The sequence below is a fragment of the Montipora capricornis genome, chromosome 3, assembly GCF_036669925.1.
Source record: "Montipora capricornis isolate CH-2021 chromosome 3, ASM3666992v2, whole genome shotgun sequence".
NCBI lineage: Eukaryota > Metazoa > Cnidaria > Anthozoa > Scleractinia > Acroporidae > Montipora > Montipora capricornis.
Window position 1 is genome coordinate 4,229,698 of NC_090885.1, and position 13,103 is coordinate 4,242,800.

General features: G+C 41.3%; 1 protein-coding gene across 2 annotated transcripts in view; it reads right to left on the reverse strand.

Annotated features, from left to right (window-relative positions):
* Nucleotides 1-335: 335 nt before the first annotated feature.
* LOC138041981 (methionyl-tRNA formyltransferase, mitochondrial-like) overlaps nt 336-13,103 on the reverse strand; it is a 23,188-nt gene continuing 10,420 nt past the window's right edge. The window contains exons 5-12 of one of the 2 annotated variants that reach the window (XM_068887692.1): nt 5,802-5,924; nt 4,854-4,893; nt 4,697-4,759; nt 4,216-4,294; nt 2,958-3,049; nt 1,819-1,888; nt 1,065-1,147; nt 336-643 (exon numbers count right to left, since the gene is read on the reverse strand). In XM_068887692.1, the coding sequence (XP_068743793.1) occupies nt 497-643; nt 1,065-1,147; nt 1,819-1,888; nt 2,958-3,049; nt 4,216-4,294; nt 4,697-4,759; nt 4,854-4,893; nt 5,802-5,924 (697 nt within the window). In that variant the 3' untranslated portion in view covers nt 336-496. Of the gene's footprint in view, nt 644-1,064; nt 1,171-1,818; nt 1,889-2,957; nt 3,050-4,215; nt 4,295-4,696; nt 4,760-4,853; nt 4,894-5,801; nt 5,925-13,103 lie in introns of both variants that reach the window. The other variant, XM_068887693.1, reaches the window with a different exon arrangement.

The following is a 13,103-nucleotide window of genomic DNA, read 5'->3' on the forward strand; positions in this document are numbered from 1 at the left end:
TAGTTTTAGTTTGTTCACACCCTTTCAAAATTGTTGTACGCTTTCTGCAAGTTATTATTTCTGTTGACTTTTATTTATATCATATCACTGCTTGGCGAGCGGTTCATACGTCATTTTTATTGCTAAGAGCCAAAAAACCTGATTGAAAGCAATACCCCCTCCCCTCAACATGTTTAAGTTGTAAGTCCGTACGCAATTGTCGTCGCCACGCCCGTGCGAAGAGACATTTGACATCGTACACACGTTACATAATCTGCGATCTGTTGGGAAGTAAAATATCCGAGAAGACTTATCAGATACCGCATATTGTCCCCTGAAGAGATTCCACACCAAGGTGTGATTTCAAGAGTTTTTAATCTGATACGTGTTAATTTAACACTTTAACTTCATTGTTACAAATTTTCGAATTCCTCGTTTCGTTGAAGATAAAAGGAAGCTGCATTCCTTGGCTTAATGAAGACATCACTCAATTCTGCGACTAGCACGAAAGCCTTTGTCATCTCTCCTCGCAAGGCAAATTTTGAAAGTATTTTTTGGTGGAACCTTTCAAATGACTAATTTGGAGGTAAGAGTTGAAAAAATCTCTAGCGGTGATGACAGTTTTTGTTTCAAACTGTAGCTCCATGACTCCTACCCAGCCATCCTAGGACAAAGAAACAAATACCAGCATTGACAGTTTACTCAATACCAAAAAAGTTACACTTGACATGCATCCATACCTAAACAGACGTATTGCCTTCTACCAGCGATTTTACCCAACTCGATAATTCCAAAACTGGTGCAAACTGGAGAACACTTTTCAGCTTATTTCCTTATAGTTGATTTGATCTTAGTGTATGAATAGGAAATATGTGGCATGTACTTAGGCCGAGTCAAAGTAAGGAATGCTGTGTCCAAAATAGAGAAGTAATCGCTCAAAAAAGAGAGAAAAGCGCAAAGTAAAAACAAAGAAACAAACAGGCAAACATAGGCTGCATGTAAGCGTGTAAATAGGGAATGAAAACAATAGAAAAATCCTCCCCAAAAATACCGATAAAGCATGAAGGTATGAAGTACACATATACCTGACATCTGATAAAAAGCATTTCGCGACCTCTGTCAAATTTCACCTCTCCTGGAACTGTAGATGACTTTTCTTCAGCAGTAACTGTGCGGCAAACAACATTTGACCTATCACCAAATGATCCTCAAATAATCAATAAACTGGTAAATTTAACCATGACACGTTACATCCTCCTTCACTTTACGGGTCATTTTCGGGTGTCACAATTCCCTTTGTATCTCAAGAACGGAGAGGATTTAACTCGTCAAACCTCAAAGCAATTTTTCTTTTTGTTACCTTTAAAACATGTTAAAAGACCGGCTTCCAAAACAAGCGGTTGGCAGTTTCACAAATGGCTTTTTTGGGCCCGAAAAGTTATCGGGACTTTCGAGAAACGGGCCCCAGAGCCTTTCGTTTTCTCGTTCGAAGGCCTCGCTGGCTAAGAGAAACGATGGGATCTGGGAACGAGAATGTATTGCTCTCACCAAACCTCCACTGGTTCAATGAAGACAACCTACAGTCTATAGTGGGACGGAATAAAATCCTAACACGGGTTCATAAATTCTCATAGTCAAATGAAAGAGCAAGAATCACAAATGCAACTGCTTACTATAAATAAGAAAATCTATAAGGCTAAGAAAGGCGTTTCTTTTTTGACATTTGTACTTTGTTTTACCTCATTATGATTCGAATTTTACATGAAGCTCTTCCATCGTTACTTATGGTAAGGTGTGATGGTTAGCACTGAACTGCGGCGAACCCGATTGGGTACTTACGGCTGAGGAACTCCTTGGACATTTTTATCAATTTCACTTTTTGTCCCTCCCAGCTGGTCCGAACTCCAAACTAAAAAAAAACCGGTTAGCATAAAAAAGGTTAGAATAGTTTTTGGTTGCAATGCAAATAAATAAATAGATATTGATAATATAAAACAAACGATCATTTGAAAATCAAAGGTCAAGGTCATTGGAAACAATACCATTAAAGGACAACTTTACAGTATTAAGGTAAAGAAAATCGGTCTTGTATGTAATGCTTAAATTGAGTAATTGGTAAATCAGAGTATGCAGGTTTTTAAACTGGAATAACCCCAGACATCAGCTAAGAGCAAAGGGATACCGGTGGAGCCTCTCCAAAACGGCCTACTTGGATACAAGAGGTAGCCGCTGTTGAGAAATGCAATACAACACCTATACTATTCTTCTGTGGTTACAACATTTTGCCTTTAAAATGTTTTTGATAGCATGTAAGAATGCAAAATAACTCGGCTTTCTGATTGGTTAAAAATCGTACTCCTTTTTCTAGTCGTGCCGTAACAGAGGGAATAAAATATTCCACGAGCCAACAATAAAAACATGGTTCTGCATATACCGTTTTTTCGTAAACCGCACGTTATTGTGTTTTTGGCATCTGGGGCACTAGTTTATAATAATTTGGGCAGAAGAGTTCATTTTTCACATGTCGCATCTTAAAGTCCAGGCCCCCAGTTGTTCGAAGGGTGGATAGCGCTACCCACTGGATGAATCACTATCCACTGGATACCTCAATTGGTTTTGCAAGAGTTTATTCGCTGGATGTTGGAGGTAGTGTGGCCAGTGGTTAGGGCGCTTGCCTTGAGATCCGGAGATCCCGGGTTCAAGACCCCCTCTAACCACTTGTTCAACTTCCCCGCTGCACTTCTAAATAGCCAACTGGCTTGCCTCCGGCCAGTTGGGATTCTTAACAGTTGTTGTTGTTCTGTTCCGGCGTTTCGTTGTGTTTCATTGGCCCTGAAAAGCCCCGGTGGGGAGCGGTCAATTAAGTATGTATGTATGTGTGTATGTATCCACCTTTTGAACAACCAAAGCCAGATGAAAATGGCATATCAACTGGAGGTTTTCTTGCGATTTAATGGTTAGGCTGATGTCGTACATACCCTAGACGAGAGCGCATTCCATTTTCGCCTGATGTTCAACCAATTGTTGTGGGTCCAGTCAATGTAGCCGGCCTCTTTGGTCAGGCGACGAGCTGTAACAATTGACATCAAAGTTAAATTTACCCAGTTGTTTAACATAGTCGATCCATATTAAGATTTCTCATCACAGTCACCACAGCCCCCTTCAAATTTAGGTTTAAACGGGATTTGAATGAATGACCTCAGCGCTTAGTCTACCATGAGACCTGGTCATTTTGTGACTTCGCAAAAACCCGTAGAGGATGTAAATATGAAGAGAGTAGTATTATCTTCCAAATTTCATTCCATGTTCATTCTGCAGGTCAAATACATGACATTTCATATATTCTACTGAATTCATTTTATTCACTTCGTGCGGGATTCAACTTCAACTCGCAATGAACCAGCTCTCAACTGGCTTCATAGTTCATTTGCCAGAGCCAGTGCAGCGCAATCACGGTCATAGGTTCGATTCCCGTTCAAGACTGAGCAACTTTCATTTCATATTCATTCCGGTAGTTCGTCTACATGTTCCAGCACTCGGCAAAGTCGGCAAAGTCGGCAAACTCGGCAAACTCGGCAAAGTCCCTTTTCCGTAAGCCTTTTTAGAGACATCACGCCAAGCCGGCCACTTCCGCTGGGTTAGGATCCTGAGTGTTAATCTGGAGACGGAGAACAGGACAGCCACAACACCGGGAACTCCATCCCCTACTCTTCTCGAATAGTGTGTGGGTTCTTTGACGTCCCACAGGGAACTTATGAACATGAAGGGTATTTGTGAGACGGGGCCTACGGTTTATAGTCCTTATCCCAGGAGACTTGAACGTCTAACCATTTGCAGGTGAAAGAATCTCTCCTCAGTTATTTTAAGATCTCGAGTGTTGATCCGGCCGCAACCTGCCGCATGACAGCCCGCCGGGCTCAGCCATCGACATATCATTTAATCTAACTTAACTATCTATATCCCCTAAGGGTTTATTACGAAACCCACAAAATGACCATCACACAGTTGGCGTGATCATCACTGCACCGGTATCGCAGGGGTCATGGATTCCAACCTCGTTCAAGTCACGTTTTCCTTTCGTCACTGCTTAGGCAACTCTTGTAACAACGATGCACTAAGATTTTCACATGCCTCTTTCCACAGTTCAAATTTACGTCTTTCATATATATGTTGTCTACAGTTCTTCTCTCTACAGGATAACGGGCTCAACACGGCCGGTAACGCGGATGTTCTTACCCCAACTTGTTTTTAATTCAGGACGCTGTACAGAGGGATTTCTCCTCAAGGTGTCCAGGTTTCCAAGAGTGTACATCAGCTGAAATTACAAGAATAAAGATCACTTGAAAGCACACATTATAACATAATGTTGGCCGACATTTTGCATTCAATTCATCACTTAGAAATATATCTGCCTCTAATCAGTTCGCGAAAACATTCATTTAAAGCATTTAAAGATAAGAGTCCTCATGCGTCACTTTGGCTAAAGACAAAATGACAAAAAGGTAAAACAATGACGATTGATAAGTACCTAACAAGGTCTGCCTCAGGGTTGCATGACATCTACAAAATCTCAGCTTTGCCTTTGAAGTTTATAATTGTGGCATAACAATGACATTCATTTTGTTAACATTCTTACATTCAGCAATCAACTAGAAATTGGTGGAATTTAAAAGAATCTTAACGGTATTTTACACTTCCAACACTGAATTTCACAAACCATTCTAGTCCCAAGTATGGCAAGCTCATCACAAAGATCATCGAACATTATGTCCTCAGGAATCTTAAAGAAAAAAAAATAAGTTGCTTGATTGTGAATATGACTGCACACCCTCGGCAATGTATGTCAGGGAGAGTAAATGCATTGTTTTATTCACCTTGTGTATCTGTTGCAAAAGACACTGTCCAGCATCAAATCTGGAAAAAAGGGGATATTCACGACACAGTTCAACACTACTCTGGTTTGGAAAAATTTGAATGTAGGTTAAAAAATTACAACTCAAATATCCAACGTTCGAAACTCCAGTCTAGTGTCTTCAAAATTATTCCAAAGTCCGAAAATGTACTTAACAATTTGCTAAAAAAGAAAAAGTGTGTACCAATTAATAGTAATTAGCGTCCTTTTCCTTTTTGAGGTTAATTTGGTAAGCATACCCTAACAAAAAGAATTTCCCTTTTTGAAAATGATGGGAGCACCCCTTCAATTTTTTAGCAAACTGGTGACCATACAAAAGACTCTCGTGATAACCTTGGATCATCTCTGATGATGAAGACACAACAGACAGGAGCGTCGAAATGATGGGCCTTTGACTTTTTAAACTCTATTTATTTGGGGAGCAGGCCTGGCGCAGTGGCAAAAGCATTTGCTTCCCATCAATGTGGCCCGGGTACAATTCCCAGACTCAGAGTCATACATGCGTTGAGTTTGTTTTCTCCTCTCCTCAAAACCAACGTTTGATTTGATTTGCGTTAATTTGCTGATTTCAGTTTACAGTGTCCCCAATTATAGTATTCCGGCACTAAAAGACTAGGCATTTAAATAAAGTTCCTTTCCTTTCCTTTTTCAAAAATTTCCAGAACGGTAGAGTATGTCTGATTGTCAACCTGGTTGCAATGTGAATGTTCATTTTGGATATAATCTATGTCATAATGTTTGCTTTGGTTTGTGTTAACCTCGATGGTTTGCAAACAAATGCTTGCAAAGCTCTATTGAAATATCGAAGACAGAACCACTTTGTCGTGTTATTTTTAGGTTCATAAACTGAGTTAATACTGTGCATAACAAATAAGATAAGCTAAGCCATTAGTCATCCATCATAATCTACCTGTCTCTTGACACTTCAACTATGGACACCCCTGTTTCCTTAGCTCCACTCAAAATTGCATGTGAAATAGGTGAAGCTCCTTTCCACTGAGGCAGCAGAGATGGATGAATATTGATAGAACCACTGATTACAGACAAAACATATGCACTTTCATTTATTTAGTACGAGCTTTGACAATAGGGATGGAGCACTTAACAAAACAACATTCATTTAGCCCTTTATTAAGGAAGTTATTGATGTTAATAGATTTTATTTGGTTAAAAACTAAGTTATCTAGAAAATCAATAGAAATACATTGTATAAAATAGGATGACCTGAGTTGACTCAGTTGGCGCAAGTTAGTTGAGAATTGCACTACCATGCAGAAGATTGTGAGTGAGGAGAAAGCAATGCCTTTGTAATCACCGCAAATGATTAAGGTTTTGGGTTAGGGTTTAGGGTTAGGGTTATCTCTATCTTTTGAGTAACTCTATTGAGTATAGCAAGATGCTAGTAACTATCAAAACGCTTAAAAAAAAATGCTGGTCTCAGGACACAGGTTGAGGCTTTAATGATACAAATTAAGAAGCGCCAGGCAAAAGTTGACCCATGCCGCCATGTTCTTCCGCAACCAAGAAATCGAAAAGCTTAGAATTCCTTGGACTGGAATGTGTTCCATGCGGCTGCATTACAAGAGATTTCAGCAATTAAATGTACTTTAGAAAAAATCGCTGATAAAGTTGAAGAACATTCACTTGCGATTGAGGAAATTCAGACCTACAGCTACCATTTTAATGTATAACCACTTGTTGTACCTCGACTTTCGACAAGCAAAACTGCCCCACAGACAACTATATTGTGTGTGAAGATATTCAACAAAATGGGCGCTAACGTCCCCATCCATGAGATCGACATAGCACACCGAGTAAAGCCACGAAATGCTTCAAGTAGGCCGAAACCTATCATCTGCAAATTCATTAGACGGCTAGCTCGAGACGAAATTATGAACAGAAGAACCGAAGTTTCTCAAATAGTCCCCAAGATGTTGGTCTTCCGGAAGATAACTTAACTCCTAAGACCCAGGATCTCTTTAATGCTGCGAAGTCTTTTAACGTGCACCATAAATTCAGTTTCTGCTGGATCAAGAGTGTTACGGTTTATCGCAGGAGATACATGACCTAAACCTGTTTAATTTAAACACTGAATCGAATGCAATCCAGATCGAAACCTAAATACTCAACCTATCCAGTGTAAATATTATTCACCCCATAGTTTTAGTCAGACTTTTCTAGAACAAAAAATCCATGTTATGCAATAACTCATTTTTTTCTTTACTGCACAATAATGTAAGAAATTTGCGTCACAATATCGATAATAGACCATTTTACAGTTGTGGCTAAGTTACCAGGCCAAGCAATGGAAGCGAGGCTGCCGGTGACCCTGTTTTGATACAAACCTTCATGCTTTTGTAATGTTAATATGGACTAATTAGCGTTACAACAACACAATTTACATGATAAAAGTAGTGAGGTCTGTATCAATGCAAGGTCACCGGCAGCCTCGCAGCCATTCATAGGCTTGGTCGCTGAGCAAACAACTGTAAAATGGCCTATTTCCAAGTCCAGTTACTGCCCAAAATTGCATTGAAGGCTCTATGCACAAAGACACCACTTAGCAGGGGAGTGACAGGCAAGACTTTTACCGACACGGAAAAGAAAAAAAAAAAAAAAAAAAAAAAAAACACCCAACAAATGCCACCCTTTTTCCGACTGGGATTGCCATACTGGCAACCCAGTAATAAGCGTTGCGGCATTCATTTGAGTAAATAACGTACATTAGCAGTGAAAAGCTGCTTCTTTACTTGGAATTGGCAGTTGGATGGACATCATGGAAAATAAATCAGAAGCAGAAGATAATCTCTCTCGAGGAACAAACGGACTTAAGGCAAGTCAAAATCCAGAAGATTTAGGATCATCCGTTGAAATCGAAGATGAAGTCGACGAGCTAGAGGAAGGCAATGAACAAGCAATGGCAGCGAGCAACTGTGAACCGGATTTGATACTTCTTTATGATAAAGAAATCTCTTCCCTAAACACTGAAGCGCTTAAGGCAGAGTTGGATAGACGAGGACTAAAGAAGAGTGGAAATAAGCGCACATTGGAAGAAAGACTTTGGGCGACAAAGATCTCTGAACATATCTCCCAAGCGGTCGGAAAAGACAGTAAAACTTCGCAAGTAAAAGAGAAATCAGTTAATGCACAGTTACTTATCCAAGATCGTGAAATAATTTCTTTTATTGAAGCCAAAGTAAGGGAAATATGCTGCCATGAAATCGAAAAACTCAAAGCTGAAGCTAGTGAGTCTTATGCAAATGAGACCATAACATCCCTTCAGACAGAAAATGACACCCTTAAACAAAGGCTACAGGAGATGGAATCTGGGTACGCTAGTATGAAAGATGAAGCGAATAACCTAAACCATGAAAACAAAAGCCTGATGACAGTAATTAGGCTCCTAAATAATGAGCTGCAAACTGCATTGAAAGCGGATGAAAGTTGTCCCGGAAGTGTTAATTACAATCAAACGACAAATACAGTCAAGCACAACAAGGCAAAGAGATCACAGAACAAAAGGCAGAAAGAAAAGAAGAGCACACAAGAGCAGAAGGAAGCGCCAAATATGCAAATAGAACAACCACAAGCTGAGCAACTTACAACTCTTCTGATTGGTGACTCCATGGTCCAAAATATTCAAGGACGGAAACTAGGGAAAGCTGTCGGCCACAGAGTTGTCGTAAAGTCGTTCTCGGGAGTGAATACCAGAGCCATGAGTGACCACTTAAAACCTAATCTAGAGCTCAATCCGGATCAAGTTATTCTACATGTGGGGACAAACGACCTTAAAAAGAAAGAGCCACAAGAAGTTGCCGAGGCGATAGTGGATCTAGCTAGACAGGTTGAAAGATCATCCGATGCTAAGGTTGTAATTTCAGAGCTTGTCTGTAGTAGGGACAAGTTAAACGAGCAAGTGAAAGCGGTTAACAAGCGCTTGAAGAGGTACTGTCAGCAGAATGAATGGAAGGTAATTCAACATAACAACGTAACAGGGCCATTATTCTAAACACGGCATTCATGGAAAGCAGCTTTTATTTTTTATATTGAGTAAGATAGTTAATGTAGTTTACATAGTTTTATCTATACTTGGTTTTAAATTTTTAATTGTACATACGGATTTATATTGCTGATGAATTGTACCGTGGTTAAATAAAGATTAAATAAATAATAAAGCTTAAGTCGACACTTAAAGCTCTAAACTTTAACAGTGTTCATCGCGATTGCTACATAGAAGGCTCCATTTCTTCAAACAACGTACAGATGAATCAGCTTGTTAATGGGACGTAAGAGTGAGTTCTGCCCAACTTGGACTTTGGCAACTCGAACATGATTGTCCTTCCATTGGGAAATTTCGCTGATTCTGCCGAGCGGCCAGTGGGCTCATGGCAGGTCACTGGATATGGCGAGCACAACATCTCCCACTTTCGTACATTTTGGCCTGGTAGCCATTCCTTTAGCCTACGACGCCAGAAATGTGAGATGAGTTCTTGGACTCTCCGCCATCGTTTAAGACGTGTTTTTCCTCTGCCTTGGATTGTGATGAATGGTCCCCCATAATCAACAGCTGTCTGGGCAAATGCTCTCATCGAGAATTGAAGACGTACTTTAGGGAGTGGACCCATCACTTGCGAGGCAGCTTTTCCTTTTCGTTTTTTGCATCCATTGCACTGGTTTTCCCATTCTCTAATTTCTTCTCGTGCAGACACAATCCAGTAGCGGGCAGACCGGTTAGCTAATGTGTGATTAGTTCCAGCCGCATGATTTCCAAGCTCATGGACCCAAGTCCACGTGAGAGAATAATGGGATATCGAACATCAAAAGGTAAAAATTCTGTGTACTGCAGTCTTCCATCACAACGAATTATTCCATCTTCGCCCAGTCTTGGAGTGAGTTTAACGAGCTTGCTTGACTTCGAGATCGGCTTTCCAGATGTCGGTGCGCGGTACTTCTCTGGGAATGATTCCTTTTGTGCTTCTTAAATAATTCACTCTCTAGTATTCCTTGTGGACTCAGTTCTCCCTCTTTACGGACTTGTTATGGTAACTTACAGTTTTGTACGAAGCGAAGTATTCATGCGTGGACCCTGGTTAATCTGGTTCAACTAGAAAATCTTGTAGGATCTAGGCGCCAGCCAGTGTTTCTCTGTGGGCTTAGTTGTCATCGAGGAAAGAACGATAGGAACTCCATTTCTGTTAGCAGATCTCTTCAACTCTTCATCAGTGGAGGAGTTGCTTTCCACTTTATTTCTTGGCCACAATTGTTCACTTTCTGTGAGAAATGATGGTCCATGCCACCATAACGTGTTCTCAGCGAGCTGTGTAGCACTTGAACCTCTAGTGCACAGGTCTGCTGGATTGAGACGGGTCTGTACATATCGCCATTGAAAGGGATCTGTCTGAGCTTGAATTTCACCAATACGATTTACTACGAAGGGTTCGAAACACCACAAAGTGTTGGTGCTGTTACTCCAAAAGATGGCACGACCAATTGCCATTTGTAGAACCTTCAATACAGACTGAGCAAGTCTTAGTCCCATCACAGCCGCAGATAGTTCTAATCTTGGTATACTTATTGTCGCCAATGAAGCAGCCTTGGTTTTGGAAGCGATAAACCTAGTTTCCACGACTCTATCTTGACGAGCATTTCTTACATAGGGGACAGCACCAAATGCATCCTTCGAGGCATCTACGAACGTATGGATGGTCTTTTCAGCTGGGCCTGTTCTGGGTTGGAGACAACGATGCACTTGTATGTTTCTCAAATCTTCTAGTTCGCTAAGATCTCCGTCAATACCTTCGTCCCAGTCCAATCCACGAGTCCACATGACTTGTAACAGTATCTTGGCTCTGATAGTGTAGGGCATTACGAGACCAAGAGGATCAGATAGGGTGGCTACGTTCTTCAACACATTTCTTTTAGACAAAGGAAGGTCAGCTTGGGGAGGTTTGGTCTTGAATGTAAACACATCAGCTAAGGTGATCCAAACCACTCCAAGAGTCTTCATTGACCAAAGATTTTTATGATTGAAGTCAACTTTGCTGAGACGATCTTCTTGGGGCACTTCTTTCAAGACGTGGGTAGAATTGCTGAGCCATTTTCGGGCATGCATACCGGTCTTCTCCCAGAGCTGTGATAATTGACGATACAGGTCAATAGCATTCTCCTCATCGACGGTGGAATCCATCGAATCATCCATGTAGGTGGATTCAAGGACTGTTTCTGCTGCAGCTGGAAATTGATTCTGGCTTTCGGGCATGCGCTTGAATTGTGAACTGAGCTTCAAATTGTGCAGATTTTTTGCCTAGGACGACTCGTTCGAACTCGTTAACTTCAGGTTTTCTTTTCATATCCAACTCCCTCCACAGGAAAGGGAAGTATCGGCAATCCGGGGGAGCGATTCGAATTCTTGAGTACATCTGGCTGATGTCAGCTACGAGGGCTATCGGGTTTCGTCTGAACCAGAGAGGAATGTCCACCAGATCATTCTGAAGCTTTGGTCCTGGCAAGATTTCGTCGTTGAGGGAAACTCCTTTGTGGTTGTCTGTTTCTCTGGGCGGAAGACTGGGAAATGAGGTAGAAGCCATCCAGGAACTTGTTTCATTTCGTTGTCTGGCAACTTTCGGACGTACCCCTGCTGAAGATACGACATAATCGTTGCTGGATAGTCCTGTTCCATTTATGGGTTCTTCAGTAACTTCAGCTCGGTGTTTTCTAGACGTTTCAATGTCATGGTGTAATTGTAAGGAAGCACAGGTCTTTCATTCTTCCAGGGTACTTCAAGTTCGTATCTTCCATCCGTGAGCTTTAGAGAATTATGAACCTGGCTGAGTGCTTTCTTCTTTCTCATCGGGTGTTAGAATTTCTCGTTTGTCGACATTTCCACTACAGAGTTCTCTACCTCCCAGAATTTCTTCAAACTTGCATTGATCTCGCCAAACACGTTTGGGCACACGAAAAATGTTGACAAAAAACTTGCTCTTTTGTGGCAAAATCCTTTGGAACCGCTTGGACTTCCGATACAGGTCCACCCCGGTGGTCAAAGCCTTGCCAAGCATGGTGTCAAAAGATTCAACCGTCTCGTTTAACACTCTCACTGTCACCCTCTCATAAGCAGACTGAAGACCAAGGGCAAGGAAAGGTTACGTTTATACAAACGTTGGCCGTGTAGCACTTATATTTCAAACAGAGTTAACTGAATAGAGTGTAATGTGAAGTGCTAGATTTCTATCCCATATGAACCATGTGAGCGTTAGCCCTACTGATGGAAATGGGCCCACACAAGGGCAGAGAAAAACTCTGACCAGGGTGGGAATTGAACCCACGACCTTCGGGTTAGATCTCCGCCGCTCTACCGACTGAGCTACAAGGTCAGACGGGAGCAGGCCGTGGGAACTGAAGATGTTAAAGTCATGGCAATGAAGATGTACAAGTACAAGGAAAGGTTACGTTTCTAGCACTTCACATTACACTCTATTCAGTAAACTCTGTTTGAAATATATGTGCTACACGGCCAACGTTTGTATAAACGTGAACTAATATCACAAAACAATCACTGACGTGAAGACTGCGTAAACATGACTACTTCGCATTTCACATTCAAAACTAGCCTAGCAATTTTTAAATTCATGAAAGTGAAGTTAAAATACAGAAGGTTTGGGAATTCAAATGATGCGATCTTCAAGACAGATCTTGCGAGCGTAAAATGCGATGAAAGATCATTTAAGATGTCTTGATTCTTGACAGACAAAGTAGCCTGCGAAGGCGACGATCCCGGGGGCGGGGCATTTGCCCTCTTTCTTCGTCCCCATCCAGGGGCATTTACACAGCTTATGTGTCCCCACCCCGGGGAATTTGCCCATTTTTAAAAAAACATTGCTATTGCCCGGGAAGGGGGGAGGGGGGGATGGGCACTGCTGGAATTGACTGATGCATAATGCCGAATATCTTCTCTTTCGCCTTCACCAGTCTGTCTTGTGCTTGTCGGAAGGATACCTTGTCGAAATCCGGTAACAAGTTCAAATATACAAAATTTACAGGAATAAAATCTTAACTTTATCTAGATCAAGTAAGAAGATATATTACCATGATTACTTCACGACTAACTCAAATGTCAGCTAGTAACGAAAAAAGCATTTAAGCGAGGGTCTTTGTTTTGTAGTTCGAGCCGGCCTTATCTACAAAACGAAGACCCCATTGATTTCGTGTCAGC